This window comes from Papio anubis, chromosome 9, assembly GCF_008728515.1.
Source record: "Papio anubis isolate 15944 chromosome 9, Panubis1.0, whole genome shotgun sequence".
In the NCBI taxonomy this organism is placed as follows: domain Eukaryota; kingdom Metazoa; phylum Chordata; class Mammalia; order Primates; family Cercopithecidae; genus Papio; species Papio anubis.
The window spans coordinates 122980333-122998763 of NC_044984.1; the positions used below are offsets into that span (position 1 = coordinate 122980333).

Here is an 18431-nt window from a genome sequence, read left to right on the forward strand (position 1 = left end):
GAAATCTTGAAAAAATCCAAATGTGGCAAAATCCAATTTCAAGCCAAGTCACATTGCAAGAGGCATTTATTTCCAGCAGTAGAAGTAGAAGGTGTCCGTGCTATGAACATAACTGGAACATTCATTTCCTGCTAGGGGCAATGGGGACCTTCCCATGCTAATGTGTCTTTGATCTTTGTCCCTCAAGCATGTCCTGGTCTCCTGGTGTTCAGAGTAGCACGTGTATTTAGTGAATCATTTAATGTAAGACTCAGAAGAAGTTTCTTAAGAGAAGGTGGCTGTGCAAAATAGACAAATGAGATCTAATTAAACTAAAGAGCTTCTGCATGGCAAAAGAAACTACCATCAGAGTGAACAGGCAACCTGCATGATGGGAGAACATTTTTGCAATCTACTCATCTGACAAAGGGCTAATATCCAGAACCTACAAAAAACTCAAACGAATTTACAAGAAAAAAACAACCCCATCAAAAAGTGGGCAAAGAATATGAACAGACAGTTCTCAAAAGAAGACATTTATGCAGCCAACAGACACATGAAAAAATGCTCATCATCACTGGTCATCAGAGAAATGCAAATCAAAACCACAATGAGATACCATCTCTCGCCAGTTAGAATGGCAATCATTAAAAAGTCAGGAAACAGATGCTGGAGAGGATGTGGAGAAATAGGAATACCTTTACACTGTTGGTGGGAGTGTAAATTAGTTCAACCATTGGGAAGACTGTGGCGATTCCTCAAGGATCTAGAACTAGTATTACCATTTGACCCAGCAATCCTATTACTGGGTATATGCCCAAAGGATTATAAATCATGCTACTCTAAAGACGTGCACACATATGTTTATTGCAGCACTATTCACAATAACAAAGACTTGGAACCAATCCAAATGTCCATCATGATAGGCTGGATTAAGAAAATGTGGCACATATACACCATGGAATACTATGCAGCCATAATAAAGGATAAGTTCATGTCCTTTGTAGGAACATGGATGCAGCTGGAAACCATCATTCTCAGCAAACTATCACAAGGACAGAAAACCACCACAGCTTCTCACTCATGGGTGGGAATTGAACAATGAGAACACATGGACACAGGGAAGGGAATATTAGACACTGGGGCCTGTCAGGAGGTGGGGGGCTGGGGGAGGGATAGCATTAGGAGAAATACCTAATGTAAATGAGTTGATGGGTGCAGCAAACCAACATGGCACACGTGTACCTATGAATCAAACCTGTACGTTGTGCACATGTACCCTAGAACTTAAAGTATAATTTTTAAAAAAAGAGAGAGAGAGAAGGTGGCTGTCTGGCCAGCATGCTATTGCTGCAATGAGGGTTGGACACCCTAAGTTTGGCAGGTGAAGATGTGTTTTATCACCACCTTCCACCCACAGTGTTCCCTCATGGCGCCCCCCTGGTAATCACATTCATCAGCTATGTCTAGCCTTTTAACTATTCACAAGAATGTATCTCCTTCAGTCTTGGAAGTTAATAGGATGTGTGTGTGTGTGTGTGTGTGCGCGCGCATGCGTGTGTGTGTGTAACTGTGTAATTCCCTTTCATAAGACATGACCTTGCATATGTCAACTGAAGAATGATGAGGTTCATACATTTGGAAAGAAGAGCTTTATCTCTCATAAAGGCTTGCAGCCTGCTGGATGGCCATTCTGACAGGCTGGGAAGTGTAGCCTCCAGCCAGAAGCCAGAAACAAGACATTCAGAGATGGGAAGAACAAGACAGGGATTTATACTGAGTAAGAAGGATAAATATGCATATTCAATAAGCCATAGGAGGAGTCATGAATATTTATGGAAGGAGAAGCATGTGCATGCACAGCTGAGTTTCATGCCCTCCCTTTCATGGGTCCCATGTACAAGAGATGACAGGGATAGTGTGATCCCAAGGTAGGGTTTTCAGCCCTCTGACATCAAAAGATGAAGCAGAGGACATGAAACCCCTCACTGTGCATCCTCAGTAGATGGCCAGAACCACTGCAAGATCAGTGGTCTCTTATCAGGAAGGAACCCGTGGGTCAGTTATTTTATCAAAACTATGAAAGGGCAAGGCAGTGTCAGGCAGTCATCGGTATCTGGGGTGGAGCAAGTCTTTCCAAATGGCTGTTTTCCTTTTAGCCCTCAGGAAGAAAGCCCAGTGGTGCTTAGGGAAGGAAGGGGGATAAGGAGGTGCATCTAGCCTTCCATCCCATCATGCCCAGGAACTCAGTCTTCAAAGTTTCACTGGCATCTCCTTGGCCAAGAGGGGGTGGGTTCCATCTGTTGGGTAGCTTAGATTTGTATTTTTATTTCTTGCCTGTAATTTAGAAGGTCAAATAGTTCTGCAGAGTTTATTGACAAAAACCTGTATACAACATTCTCAAAGTGTGAGGACTGTAGTGCTAGAGAACAGATCAGTGGCAGGATTCGAAGAGCGTGTGACTATGAAGGGAGCACATGAAGGAGCTCCTCTGTGTTGAAGGAACAATGCCACATCTTTGTTATTGTGATGGTTACTCAAATCTCCACATAGGATATAATTTCATAGAACTATACGCCAAAGAAGTTCGTGTGAAAACATGTAAAATCTAAGGTATGTACCTGAGTTAATAGTATTATGCCTATATCAATATCCTGGCTTTGACAATGAACCACGCTTATGTACAATATTATCATTGGAGGAAGCTGGATGATGTGTACTGGGAACTCAGTATTTTGTTCTTTTGCAACTTTTTAAAATTTATTTTTTAAGACAGGGTCTCACTCTGTTGCCCAGGCTGGAGTGTAGTGGTGCTATCATAGCTCCTCTGGGCCTCAAGTGATCCTGCTGCCTCAGCTTCCCCAATAGCTGGGACTACAGGCACACTCTGTTGTATGGGGCTTAGTAGTAGTTGTTGTAGTAGTAGTAGTAGTAGTATTTTGAGATGGAGTCTTGCTCTTGTTGCCCAGGGTGGAGTGCAGTGGCACAGTCTCAGCTCACTGCAACCTCTGCCTCCTGGGTTCAAGTGATTCCCCTGCCTCAGTCTCCCAAGTAGCTGGGATTACAGTCCTTCCCACCATGCCTAGTTAATTTTTTTTTTTTTGTATTTTTAGTAGAGATGGGGTTTCACCATGTTGGCCAAGCTGGTCTCAAACTCCTGACCTCAGGTGATCTGCCCGCCTCAGCCTCCCAAAGTGGTGGAATTACAAGCATGGGCCACCGTGTGGGGCTAATTATTTTATCTTTTTGTAGAGACAGCATCTTATTTTGTTGTCCAGGTTGCTGTCAAACTCTTGGCTTCAAGGGATCGTCCCACCTCAGCCTCCCAAAGTTCCGGGATTACAAGTGTGAGCCACCAAACCCAGACACAACTTCCTCTTAATCTGAAACTATTGAACTATTTAAAAATACAAAGTTATTTTAAAATAATACTGCAGTACCCTGCTCCCTTCTACTGCTTCTCTCCATGCACAGAGGCAAAATTCTTTCCTCATCTGGTATTTATAGGCATATCACCAAGTAATGCACTGATGTTGACACTTTTTTTAAGGCAATATCTATAAATTTCTCACTATGGAGAATTAGGATATATCTCTTTTCTCCATCACATAAGTGCCTCCCATTTTATCTCTCCATCCCTCAAGTATAATAATCATATTTTGTCTAGATTAATATTCAGTGTTTAAAATATAAGTACATGTGCTAATCATAGTAAAATCAAGTATTAAATTATGATTACTTTTCCTTCTCTGCATAATGAGTTCTTCAGGATTAAAAACTGATTGAGTTTTATTCTTTTTCCTAATTTTCTGTATATTTAGCTCATATTTATCCTGAAACTCTCCTCTAGTTGTCTAAATGTCCTCAGGAAACACTTATTCAGCATCATATTTATTAAGAAAATTTTCGTTTCCTGGGGAAGTGTTTGCCAGAATCTTCTCTATGCCTTATGCTCTGCTGTTATTCAAGGACCTCTCTTCACCATCGACTTGGGATTCCTTCCACGTCACTTGTATTTGGGATCTGTTTCCCTTACTTCACATCCTCCTTCCAGCTTCACTTCATGGTTTGATGGAACACATGCTCAAGTAGGTTACCAAGCATGAGTGTAAGGAGTAAATGTCCTTAGCACACACATGTGTGGGCTGGGTGCGGTGGCTCACACCTGTAATCCCGGCACTTTGGGAGGCCGAGGAAGGTGGATCACAAGGTTAGGAGATCGAGACCATCCTGGCTAACACAGTGAAACCCTGTCTCTACTAAAAATACAAAAAATTAGCCAGGCATGGTGGTGGGTACCTGTAGTCCCAGCTACTCGGGAGGCTGAGGCAGGAGAATGGCATGAACCCGGGAGGTGGAGCTCTCAGTGAGCCGAGATCGCACCACTGCACTCCAGCCTGGGTGACAGAGTGAGACTCCGTCTCAAAAAAAAAAAAAAGAACACACATGTTTGGAAACACTGAGCTCATAGGGTGCATACAGAATTCTAGGTTGGAAATCATCTCCCCTTACAATATTCAAGACATTTTTCATTGTCTTCTAGTTTACGAAGAGGCTGTTATGAATTCCAAATTTTTTCTGATGGTCTCTTCTCTCTGGAGGACGGTAGAATTCACTTCTACATACCCCGTCTTCCAAAATGTGTTGATCACATGGCCTGGTCTGGGTCTATTCTCATTCATTGTGCTGATCATACAGTGGGTTCTTCCGAGCTGAAAACACATCCTTTCATTTGGAGACATTTTCTTGACTGACTTCATTAATGATTCATCCTCTTTCTTTTCTCTGTTTTTTCTATTATTCACATATTGAACCTCAAAGTCATCCTCTTAACTTTTTTTCTCCTATCTTCCACTTCTTTGTCTTTTCTGTGCTTCTTAGGAAATTTCTTCAACTTTTTCCATCAACCATTCCACCGACTTTACATTTTTGCTATATTTTTAATTTTCAAGGGCTTATTTTGTCCGTTCTTTTTTTAAGATATAGCAGTCATTTTTGCTTCATTGCAATATCTTCTCTTATCTCTTTGTGAATGTGACTGATTCTCTGTTTTTTGTTTTGTTTTGTTTTGAGACAGAGTCTCACTCTGTCACCAGGCTGGACTGCAGTGGTGCAATCTTGGCTCACTGCAACCTCCAAGTCCCGGGTTCAAGTGCTTCTCCTGCCTCAGCCTCCCGAGTAGCTGGGACTACAGGCATGCACCACCACACCCAGCAAATTTTTGTACTTTTAGTAGAGACAGGTTTTCGCCATGTTGGATAGGATGGTCTCGATCTGCTGACCTCATGATCCACCCACCTCGGCCTCCCAAAGTGCTGGGATTACAGGTGTGAGCCACCACGCCCAACGGATTCTCTGTTTTTTTAAATATGTGTATCCTTTACTGCATATGCTCTATTTCCTGAAGATTGCCGCTCTCCCCTCCCCACATTTGCCTGTTTCAGTCTTTCTGCATGGACAAACGCAAACTGCTTCCTCTGCTCTCACCCTACAACGACCAACACAGAAGACTCCTGTGGACAAGCATGGGGCAGGTGGGCGGTGGGGGGTTCTCCCACCAACAAGCGAGTGAGCAATTCTGCAGATGTCAGCTGGGTGTGCTCTAGTTCAGTTCACACCATCTCTACCTGGAGAAACTGTCAGGCCCCACGGGTCGAGGGCTCAGTCCCCAGGACTGCTCCCTGCTTCTGATATCAACTGCAAACCCTGGCTGACTCTGTTTCTCTCTGTCTCTCTGTCTCTGTCTGCCTGTTTCTCTGTCTTTCTGTCTGTCTCTCTGTCTCCATCTGTCTGTCTCTCTCTCTGTGTGTCTTACTGACTGACTGTAAAGTGGGGTCCCCATGATCTCATCCTCAGGTTTGATTAATTTCCTAGAGCGGCTCACAGAGTTCAGGGAAACATTTGCTTATGTTGACTGGTTTATTCTAAAGGATGTTATGAAGGATACAGATGAGGAAACATGTAGGACAGGGTATAGGGGAAGGAGTGTGAAGGGCTTCCTTGCCTTCCCGGGACACCACCTTCCAGGAACCTCCGTGGGTTCAACTATCTGGACGCTCCCCAAATCCTGTCCTCTGGGGCTTTTAGGAGGCTTTGTAACTAGGTATGATTGATTGGATATTTAGTCATTGGTGACCAGCCTCTCTGTTCTCACTGGTGATTAAGGGGATGGGCTGAAAGTCCAAACTCTCTATTCTTGCCTTGGTCTTTCTGGTGACCAGCGTTATCCTGAAGCTACCTGTAATCCCAGCCACCAGTCACCTCCTTAGCACACAAGAAGACATCACTGTTCTCAGGATGTTAGGAGCTGTATGCCAGGAAACAGGGATGAGTACCAAATCTTTATTTCAGCATATCACAGTCTTTATGTCACATAGAGACTTTTCTTAGTGTCTAACAATTCCTGTTTGCCAGTTCAGATAAAGGAGGGGGGACTAAAAGGCTATGAGAGGCTCAGAGCCCCTCAACAGCACTTGCTGACTTCAGGCTTCACTGCAGGGCGTCTGGTTGGCTGTTTGGAGAGGCTACAGTGTCAATGCCTATTGCATTTTGGTTTTAGGATGGTAGCACCCTCTGGAATCCTGTGTTTCTCCTGGAGGGTAAAGATCCAGTCTAGGGGGACCCGCCTGGGAATCTCAGCGTTCAGCACATATGGGGTTGTGGGGTCCCTCTATATTCGGTGTGGCACCCCCAGCACCCCCAGTTCCCCACTCGCCCTGATAGCTGTACCTGGTGTAAAGTCCTGGCATCACAAACAGGGAAGTTTATTTGCTTCTGGCTGCTTCCTAAACAGACTTGTAGCCAACCCTCTGTATTTCAGTCCTCATTCGCTCTGATTCTGTGACTGATATCACAGCTCCCGAGTCTGGGGGATTCTTTGGTAGAAACTGTGTTGGCTGTTGGCTCTGCTCACTGACAGCTTAAAGCTCCATTTTAAAGTTCTGCTGACTCGTTTGATCCACTGAACTCCCAGTTTCCAGTTTCCCAAATCTGTTGCTGTGGCTGCATTTCTTCTTCTGGTCATGAGATTTTGCCTTTTATTTTATTATTATTATTATAACTTTGAGATGGAGCCTTGCTCTGTTGCCCAGGCTGGAGTGCAGTGGCACAATCTCAGCTCGCTGCAACCTCCACCTCCCAGGTTCAAGTGATCCTCCTGCCTCAGCATCCCAAGTAGCTGGGATTAAAGGCATGCACCACCATGCCCACTTAAGTTTTGTATTTTTTGTGGAGATGAGGTTTCACTATGTTGGCCAAGCTAATCTCGAACTCCCGAGCTCAAGTAATCCATCCACCTCAACCTCCCAAAGTGCTGGGATTGGCCAGGCACAGTGACTGACACTTGTAATCCCAGCACTTTGGGAGGCTGAGATGGGCAGATCATGAGGTCAGGATATTGAGACCATCCTAGCCAACATGGTAAAACCCAATCTCTACTAAAATACAAAAAAAGTAGCCAGGCGTGGTGGCAGGTGCCTGTAGTTCCAGCTACTCGGTAGGCTGAGGCAGGGGAATTGCTTGAACCCAGGAGGCGGAGGTTGCAATGAGCCAAGATTACACCACTGTACTCCAGCCTAGCGACAGAGCAAGACTTCATTTCAAAAAAAGAAAAGTGCTGGCATTACAGGCATGAGCCACTGTGCCCAGCTGTCTTACGCCTTTTAAAACAGTCCTTTTGCTCTCCTGTGAGTGGGATTGAGGAAGACGGTATAAGTAGATGTGTGTGCTCAAGCTGCCACTTGTCTCATCCGTTTATTGATAAGGAAACTGAAATTGAGGCTGGCTAAGTGGGGTGATCAAAACAACAGCAGCTTTGGGAGGAGCTCTTTGCCTTTTTGTTTCTTTGTTTCTTGGTCCCTGACTTAATGTATCTTTGTTAAGTGTGTGCCAGGCAAGTTACATTAAGCAGGCTGGGGACTTCCCTGGAGTGATGTAACAATCGCTAACATTTATTAAGTGTGTGTTGTATGCCTGGCACTGTTCTTGTTCTAAACTCTTTAGATCTGTTTAATCATTACAACAGCTTTATTTATAATGGGAGCTACTATGAGCGTTCTCTTTCTTACAGAGGAAGGAGGTGAGGCATGGAGAAGTTATGCCTTGTCCAAATTTGCACAGCTAGAAAGTGGTGAAACTGGGGTATGAACCCAGGCCCGGCTTTCCTGGTAGTAGTGACACTGTAGGCCCAGTGACTCTGTGTGGTGGGCTTTCAAGTGGGTTGTAGGCTGTTTAGCTGCATTCCTCCTTTCTCCCCACTTCCCTGCTGGATAACAATGCCTCCCACACAAAACCATGACAACCACAAGTGTCTCCAGACATTGCCAAATGTCCCCGGCAGGGCACAGAGCCCCCTGAGTGAGGAGACTGACCCAGGCAGGCTGAGTGCATGCCTTGACAGCTCTGCCCTGCAACCTCCTGGTCTGGTGAGTTACGGGGTCCTTTTTCCTCCCCCTCAGAACCGGTCAGCAAGGTCTGTGACTGCCTTATCCACAGGCAGATCCCGCTCGCCCTGCCCTGGCATCACCACCACCGGGTGACTTTGTCTGCCTCTCAGTAGATATGAAAAAAGTGGAAAAGCAAAACAGGCACTAACGGTGGCAACTCTGCAGAGCTGGGGATGTTGGAAAGGCCAGGCCTTAACCCTGTGGCTCTCTCTCTCCCACCTTCATCCCCACAGAGCCAAGGTGAAGAAGGGAGTGAACATCCTGAGTGCTCAGACCCGCGAGCCCCGGCAGTGGGGCGTCAAGCAGGAGGTGGGCAGCGGCGGAAAGCACGTGACGGCCACCGTGGCCTGCCAGCGCCTGGGGCCCGGCCCGCGCAACAGGTAAGCAGTGCGCTCCCTGCAAGCGTGTGTGGTTCCTGGTCCCGGGCCCAAGCCGGCTGCTGCCTAAGAGCCTTGACTTGGACTCGCGTGAGCTGCTGCTCAGAGGAGCTGTTGAACCCACCGCCCGGAACTCTGGAGGCATTGACATCCACTGCAGGACCCTCTGCCGCTGCAGCAGGGCGGGGTGGGGCGCTCGCTGTGCAGTGCCGCAGGGTGGGCTTTGGAGGAGGGTGAGGTCATCTCTGCTCTGACAGGGCTTATGCATTCTCTGCAGCTGAACTGACTTTCTGGGGGCCTTGCCCTGCCCACATTATCAGAAGGTGCTTAGTTACAAAGTACTCATTTTTCATGAAGGGTAAGATTGAGTCTTCGCGGGATGGAATTTAAGGGAAGGAGGTGACAGTCAGTGGCAATAATGGAGAAGAACCTGCTGTGTGAGATTCACTGTAGACATCCTGGATGATTTTTGAAAATAATTGTTTTCTGGTTGTAAAAGCAATTCATACTCATTTTAGAATATGAGGAAAGCACAGCTGTATGAGGCGGGAATCACACGCCAATATCCTTACTACTCAAGGGTAACCCACTGATAACATGTTGGTTCATTTCCTTCCAGGGTTTTATACCTGTGTAATGCTCATAGATACTAAATACATTTAGTTTACAAATTTGGCACCATCAAATACGTACAGATTTTAAGGACACTACTATTTTCACTTGTATTGGAAACATTTTCTCTTAACATTAAATATTCCTCCAAAACATTCCTAATAACTTTATAGTATTCTATCGGATGGATTTAACATAATATAAAACAACCGACGATGCCTGTATTTTACCATTTAGGTTGATTCCAAGTTGTTTTTAAATTTCAACTTTTATTTTAGATTCAGGGGGTACATGTGCAGGTTTGTTATGGGGGTCTGTTGCCTGAGGCTGAGGTTTGGGGTATGAATGATCCCATCACCCAAGTGGTGAACAGAGCACCCAATGGGTAGTTTTTCAGCCCTTTATTCCCTCTCTCCCCACTCCCCCGTGTCTGTTGTTCCCGTCTTTATACCCACATGTACCCACTGTTTAGCTCCCACTTGTGAGAACATGCGGTATTTGGTTTTCTGTTCCTCCATTAATTTGCTCAGGATAATGGCCTCCAGCTGCATCCGTGTTGCTGCGAAGGATGTGAAAATGTTGTTCTTTGTTTATGGCTGTGTGGTAATCTATGGTGGATGTATACCAAATCTTGATCCAGTTCACGGTGGATGGGTTGATTCCGTGTCTTTGCTATTGTGAATGGTGCTGCAGTGAACACATGAGTGCCTGTGTCTTTTTGGTAGAACAATTTATTTCCTCTGGGTAGATAGCCAGTAATGGGATTGCTGGGTTGGATGGTAGTTCTGAGTTATTTGAGAAATCTCCAAACTACTTTCCACCATGAGTGAACTAATTTACTTTCCTACACACAGTGTGTAAGTGTTCCCTTTTCTCTGCAATCTCTCCGGCATCTGTTATTTTTTTACTTTTTAATAATCATCATTCTGACTGGTGTGAGATGGCATCTCGTTGTCGTTTGGATTTACGTTTCTCTGATGATTAGTAATATGGAACATTTTTTTCATCAGTTTGTGGCCCCTCGTATGTCCAAGATTTATTCTTACAGATGATGCAGCAATAAACTACCTTCCACATAAATCTTTATCCACATCCCCTTTTCCTTAAGGTGGCTTCTTAGATTCAAAACGTAAGATTATTTTTCAAGGCTCTTGATATATTCTGCCAGTATATTTTTCTGAAGGGATTAGTATTAAAGAAAGAAATATTCTATTACTGGACACATTTTCTTAAGTGACAGCTGCAAGGCACCATGAAAAATCCTCAAATTCTCTGCTTAGTTTAGAACCACGCTATTCTTTTGCCCATAGAACCCCTCCTCTCTCCTTCCTTTAATGTGTAACCAGAAAAAGAAAATCCAGTGTCCCGAACAGTTTACAAACTCAAATGCCAACCCTCACCACCATTACCCCAAGAAGGATTTTTAGTGCATCTGGCGGGGGGGAGGTCAGGGGCAAAGGCTGGGTGTCCGAATCCTTGAACTTGTGAAAACATGGCCAGAAAGGAATGTGTTTATGAGTCCTTTGTTCCAAGCAGGAGATCAGAGGCCAAATTAAATCTCCTGAATCGAATGCACATAAAGTCTAATTAACCCATAAGATTAGTGTTGATTATGCAAATGAAAGTGAATGTGTTCATTGGCAGGTGGCGAAGTTATGTATGTGAATAGTTCTTCAGGTGGGAACCTGAATGAGAAGCAGCGCGAAGGAGATGAGCCTCATGGTATCGAGTCCTGAAGGGCTCCTGTTGTCACCCTGTTTGTTCTGAGCTTCCAGGAGCCCTGTTTTGACTCCGTTGTGTTTGCAGTCTCAGTGGTAAGCATTGTGCATGAGTGTCTGCAGCCAGCCATCCTGAATGTTTTGGCAGACTGTGGACAGGAGGAAGATCTGAATCTGCAGAAATAGAGAGTAATGGCATCTGAGGCACAGAAAGAGGCCTGCAGATGGTTAGACGCAAGAAATGTGTTCAGAGGAGGGCGGGCAGTGCATTGGGTGGAGTCACTTCTAAGGGCCATTGTGGTCATGTTGGACCCACCTGGATAATCCCAGATCATCGCCCATATCAAAACCTTCACCTAATCACGTCTGCAAAGTCCTTTTGCCTTATAAGGTAACATATTCATAGGTTCTAAGAATTAGGATGTAGATAAATTGGCCTGCCTCTGTCTTCTTACAGCATGGCTCCATCATGCCCATTCAGTCCTGAGTCTTTGAAATGCTGGGTTTGGACACCTTGGGGTACTGAGGTCAGGCCAGTGAGCGCACCTTCCAAGATTCCCAGGGTGGGGAATGGCATTCCTTCCCATGGAAGCTTTCTTGGTAGCTGAGGAGGTCTGATAGCAGGATCTTTGTTATGTATAGCACTGCCATGGGCAACGGTGTCGCCCTTCCTGGCTGGGTGCAGCAGAAGCACTCAGTGCCAGCCAGGAGTGTGTATTCTTGCTTCAAGGCGAGGGTTGCTCAGTCAAGTACCTGAAACCTCGTTGGCACTGAGCTCCACCAAGGCCATGACTGTGGCTGCCTGCAGGAACCTCTCGGCAGGACTCTGAGAGCCTGTGCTGGCCGGGATGGCATTCACAAGTGCAGAGAGTGGTTCGTTCCTTGTCTTTGGCTCTTGAAATATCCCGTTGTGAGCTTTTGCATTTATGTGAGTCACCAATTTGAGATGTGGAAGCTGCAACTGTGTTTTCAGATCTCGGCCACATTACCCTGTTGGCCACGTGCCCTGGCTGGTAAGACAGGGAACCTGGGGAGACAAATAGCTTCAAAAGGGTGAAACTAGTCAGCCCACGGAGGGGCTGCCACACCAGAGGCTTCCCCAGGCAGGTCCAGAAAGGTGGTTCTGGAAGGTTTTACGATCCCCTTGCCAACCATTCCCATCCATGGCTGTTTCTTCAAAGGCACAAACACGAAACACACACACCAAGTCTAACTAAAAGTGGTGGCTTTGTAAACAAACACAGCTTCAGAGCATGTCCCCTGGCCCTTACCTGCATGACCACTCACCCCTATTGATCTCCAAACATAGAAGCCTTCTACATCAGGAGACGATGGTAGCTGATCTGGGGAGCTGAGCTCTGAGAGCGGCAGAAAGCTAGTGGTTAAACACACCTCAAGGGCTCTGAAAGTCATTCTAGTCTATAAGTTTCAAACAGGACCATGAATGGGCACCAAGGGCCTCACTAATCCCTAAAATGGCTTGAAAATATATGGTGTATGAGAGACTGCCTCCATGTGCCATTCTCTTTACACCAGTTTTATTGCTCTCTTCCAATTCTTTAACTCATATGAACTAGTCGTCCCTGAATTGAACTTGGTTGACCTGTGTTTTTCATGCAGAAATAAAATTTCAGTGATATTTGATGGGACACGCAAAATCTCCAATTAGCCATAGTCCCCATTCCACCCTATGTCTTGTATCTGGCCTCTCCACTTGTGAATTGGCTAAGTGGTTTGTGAAAGTGTTGTAGTATGAAAATCCAGTGTATCAGTCCAGCTACGTAAGGACCCCATGATCACATAGGACCCACTTAGATCATCTATCTCAAGATCTTCAACCTAATCACATCTACCAAGTCCCTTTGACTTAGAAGATAACATATTCATAGGTTCTAGGCTCTAGGATATGGACAGATTTGCCACAGTCATGCCACATTAAAAAACCCCAATCTCAGTGCTTTATAACTACAGGTGGCTGTCCATGTCCATGAGTTCTGTGTTTACAGATTCCAGATTTTTTGGGGGGAAGGTTCTGCCTGTACTGCACATATACAGACTCTGGCTTTCCTGTCATTATTCTCTAAATAATATGGTATCACAGTAACTATTTACATAGCATTTACATTATATTAGGTATGAAAAATAATCTAGAGATGATTTAAAGTATACAGAAGGATGTGCATAGGTTATATGCAACTACTACATCATTTTATCTAAGCGACTTGAGCATCCATGGATATTGGATCCATGGATATTGGGGCGACTGTCCAAGCTTTGTTCTCATACTCCCAGGGCTGTAGGTCAAGTGCAGTCTGGGCCTGCTAAGGGGAAGCTGAGACAGGAGACTGCCTTGGGGTGTGAGCTGGCTGGGCTTAGCTCCAAGCCTTGAGCTCAGTGTCTGTCCGTCCATGTGTGTTTGGTCCTGGGCCCAGGCTGAAGGGGCAGAGTTATTCTTGGCGTGCTGCTCTCACAGCAGCTCATTATCCTCTCACCTAAGACCAAAACTGGTGTCCTGTCCACTAACATCCCCTTGGCCAACGTGAGTCAAGAGGTCAGGCCATGGGGTGAGGAAGTCCTTGCCACCCAGACATATGGGGTGGGTGTGCGGAGGGAGTGCGTGCAGCACTCAGTAAAGCCACCATCACCCCTTCACGTGTCAAAGGGCTGCTTGGCTCAGAAAATTTCCCCTGTCGCTGAAATGTTCTGCACAGTTTCCATCTGTGGGAAGCTCTAGATGTCCCCTTTCCCACGTTTGTTTCTTCAACAAATATTTGTCAAGTGCCCGGTACTTGCCAGCTACCATGCTGACAATCCGCGGCCAGGAGTCTTATCAGGGGAAAGTTCGAGGAAGAGATACTGAAAGACTGTCCTGAATATGAACTCACACCTGGTGAGTGATGAACCGTGTCATGCTCAGCATAGGCTGAAAAATGGCGCTTGAGTGAGTGAGGAAGGAAGAATCATAGGTGAGACAAGCAGTGCTGGCTGTGTGCCTCACACTCTCCAAATGCTTTGCATATAATCCTCCTAAGCATCTAATCCTGCTTCAAGCATTCGAGGTAGACAGAGTGAGCTATGATCTCAATTTACATGGGGGGGAAACTGAGACACGATGCATTTTTCAAACCCACTCAGTAAGAGGTGGAGGTGGAGTTCAAACCCAGAAGTTCTGCCTCGAAGAACAAGCTATCGTTTGAGCTTATTCTTGTCCTAATACGAAATACACCCAATGGACCACCCTGGCTGACAGACACTGTTCTACCCGGGTCCCGGTACATCTCTTTTACTGCTCTATATCCGTCGGTAGGTGTGTTAGCCAGCCAGGGCTGCCTGAACAAAATTCCACACACTGGTTGGCTTAAAACACAGAAATTTATTTTCTCACCATCGGGACTCTGGAAAGTCTGAGATCAGGGTGCCGTCAAGGGTAGTTTCTGGTGAGAAACCTCTTCCTAGCTTGCAGATCACCACCCTCTGAGCATCTTATGTCCTCAGAGGGCCTTTCTTCTGTGCGTGGAGAGAGAGAAGCTCCTGGTGTCTTTTCTTTTCTTTTCTTTTTCAAGACAGGGTCTTGCTCTGTCACCCAGCCTGGGGTGCAGCGGTATAAACAGGACTCACTGTAGCCTTGACTTCCTGGGCTCAAGCGATCCTCCTCTCTTAGTGCCCCAAGCAGCTGGGACTACAGGCATGCACCACCGAGCCCAGCTAATGTTTGTATTTTTTTGTAGAGATAGGGTTTCATCATGTTGCCCAGGCTGGTCTCAAACTCCTGAGATCAAGTGATCCACCTACCTTGGCCTCCCAAAGTGCTGCGATTACAGGTGTGAGCCACTGTACTTGGTTTCTTCCTCTTCCTGTAAGGACACCAGTCCTATGGGATTAGAGCCCCCTCTTATGACTTTATTTAATCTTAATTACCATCTTAAAAGCCTGCTCTCCAAATATAGTCACACTGGGGATGAGGGCTTTGTGATATGAATTTTGGAGGGAGCAATTCAGTCCGTAATCCTGGGGTTTGCTCTGTCATCCTGAACCTGCTTCCGTCACCGCACCACCTGGGGCTGCCCCTCACTTTTGTGCACTCGTGCAGATTCTTGGAAAAGCCTGGAAGCTTCTCCCTGGGGTCCTCTTTGCCAATGATGGATGGGTGTGGAGTGCGAAAGCCCAGCCCCGTCTCCCGCATTGCAGACAACTCTGAATTGTCATGGACACAGCTTGACTCAGAGCTTCCCACAGGATCAGGCTGCAGGCTGGGTCTTTGAAAGCACACCTTCCCTTTGCTTCGTCCTGCAATGTGAACTATTTCTCTCTCCCCTTCTCGCTTTCCAGTTTCTCCTGGTGGGTGGGGAGAAAGGAAACAACATCCTTACTCAGTCACTTGCAAATAAATCCTCATCTTATGATCTGCTTCTAATGAACCCTACCTGAGACTCTCAGAAACATAAGAGCCCCGCACTTCCTCCCCTGGTGAAATGGCCTCTTAGACAGGCAGAGAGCACTTGTTAGGAAAACTGTCAAACAAGACAGCTGTTTTGCTGGAGCACTGTCTCCCTGTAACCTAGAACCTCTGAAAGACCTGTGGGTTGTTATGGTCCTGAAACCATCTGTCTATAAACACTCAGACCCAGGAAGATAGCTTGCACCTGGTCCGTACACACACCAAACTGTGTGGCATTTGGTTTCCAGGCTCCCCATCACCCTGGGAGAGATCTGAGCATCTCGACAGTCAGGCAAAGTCAGCCAACAATTTACCAGAGTGCACGTCGTATTTACAGGGTGCGAGGCCAACAGAGCAATTAGCATGCCACCCAGGTCCTTCCCCGTCAGCACCCTGTGACTGAGAGGATCGAGCATGAGGCCAGTGCTTCTGTGTCTGCAGGGAAGAGGCACACAAGCACGTGGACAGTGTGCTGAAAGGCAGGAACACATCTTGCCGTCCTTTTGGCATCCTCCTGTTTCTTAGGAAGCATCTTCCGCTTCCCCCTTCATCTCCTTTCCCTGATCTGCATCTTTTTTCAAAACCAGGTGTCTGGGTGAGTCTGAGCAGCTGGGGAGCAGCGAAGCGAGCAGTGAGTCTGACCTCAGCACTGGCAGGAGGGAAGAGCAGACCCTGGCTGCTTTTGATTCAAACGTTGCACCTTGATCTAGTAAAGGTTTCTGCCTCAAGCATTCCTGGACCCTTACTTTAAACTCATTCCTCCAGGGAAAATGCCAAAAATGAGGTGTTTCTTTAAACTGTAGGCATACTCTGAAGTTTAGGGGGGACTCTGTGTTGGTAATGCAACCCCCTGAGGCTGTTGATGAGGCGGGCTCCCCATTGGGGTTGGTGTAGGCACACCTGCCTGCTGCTCAACTTCCCACTGGCCCACATGCACCTGCACTGTTAGGTGCTGAATACCTTCACTTAATCCGGTTCACTGATGCGTCTCAAATTTCCCATTTAGGCATTCTTATTAAAACACTACTGTTCACATCTCTTCCAGAAGCAAATATAGTATCTTAAAAATAGAAACTTACATAGAAAACCGTAATATTCTGTAGATTTTATAGTGCTTGACAGCACACAGAATAATACTGTGTATATTTCACTGTCTCGGGCACTTTACAAAATGCTCTGTGTACATTATTTCAGTAAATCTTTCTAATGGTCTCAAGAACTGAGGCGTCATACCATTGGGTAGATAAAGAAAAGGATAAAGGCACTCGCAGGAAATAAGCATCCAAATGAGTATTTATGCAAATCATAAAAAAGTTTTATTTTAAAAATAACTTTAATGTACACAAATAAATGGAGAAAATGCCTATCAGTTGCACAAAATAAAAGTGAGCATAAACAAATACAATTAAAACATAAAACTCCTGGCCAGGTGCTATGGTTCATGCCTGTAATCCCTGCATTTTGGGAAGCCGAGGCGGGTGGATCACCTGCAGTCAGGAGTTTGAGACAAGCCTGGCCAACGTGGCAAAACCCTGCCTCTACTAAAAATCAAAAATTAAGCTGTGTGTGGTGGTGCGTGCCTGTAATCCCAGCTACTCAGGAGGCTAAGGCAGGAGAATGGCTTGAACCCAGGAGGCAGAGGTTGCAGTGAGCCAAGATCACACCACTGCACTCTAGCCTGGGCAACAGAGTGAGACTCTGTCTCAAAAAAACACACACAAAAAAACAAAACAACATAAAAATCCTATTGAAGTCTAGCTGGCTAATGTTAGCAGCAAGAGGCTGTGTGCTTGCCTTGGAGGTTAGAAAGGTGTTAGCAGGTGTCAGGGAAGTGCTGTGGATACATGAGAGAGCAGGGGTGTCCATCTTTTGGCTTCTTTGGGCCACATTGGAAGAAGAATTGCCTTGGGCCACACATAATATATGCTAACACTAACGATAGCTGATGAGCTGGAAAAAGAAATTGCAAAACAGTCTCATAATGTTGTAAGAAAGTTTACGAATTTGTGTTGGGCCACATTCAAAGCCATCCTGGACCACACACGCAGCCTGTGGGTTACAGGTTGGACAAGCTTGCAACCAGACCATGCTGAGATTTCCTTCTACTTCCCTTTTTATTAGGCTTATTTTTTTCATTTTACTTTAGTAATCATAAAAACATATTCAAAGATATGTTTTTTTAAACCCATATTCCGTATCTTATGTAACTATTACCATTATTGCGTCCTGCCTTACAGAGTGTATATAAGTATGTTTATACCATTGGGATCAGTCTGTAATATGTTGTGTCTCTTCTGGTAACTTAACATTGCCAAAGTACTTTGCTTGTCCCATACTTAGCTTTTTAAATGACTGAGTAAGTGGATGGACCTGAATTTATTTAGAAAGCCCCTCGCGGGACACCTGGGTTGTTTGTACCCAGCTTTTTAGTATAAATGAACCAGTGGCAGACATTTCTACGATGATATGGTGCTGCCTTTCCCCCCGTTCTGAATCGTGGAGCCCTGGGAGCTGCTGTGAGGGATCTCTAGTCCGAGTTTCTGCTGTTCCTAACTTTATTTTGTCACCCCTTCTCCCTGGGGTGACAACATAGAAACTGGGAAACAAAGCCAAAAGCTGGCACCAGATGAGTGAAGGGGCCAGGGAAGAGGCAGGGAGCCAGGAATGGCCTGTGGGAAGACAGGGAGGGGCCCCGCGTGGCACCCCTTTTACTCCTCCAATCCCTCCTTGTTGCAGCTCCAGGGGTGTCTGTGCCCAGGAATGGTTACAGGCCCTCTGGGAGACTTTCGCTTTAACCTCAAAACTTCTAAAAGAATTTAAAAAGGAAACACTTTCTGTCCACCTGATTCAACCTTTCTCAAGG

At 45.8% G+C, this 18431-nt stretch overlaps 1 protein-coding gene across 1 annotated transcript in view; it reads left to right on the plus strand.

Moving 5' to 3' along the window:
- The window catches only part of TMEM132C (transmembrane protein 132C), a 430548-nt gene that overhangs the window by 259188 nt on the left and 152929 nt on the right, over nucleotides 1–18431 (plus strand). Inside the window, exon 3 of the mRNA XM_021923141.2 lies at nucleotides 8657–8803. Within this exon, the coding sequence (XP_021778833.2) occupies nucleotides 8657–8803 (147 nt within the window). The remainder of the gene's footprint in view (nucleotides 1–8656; nucleotides 8804–18431) is intronic.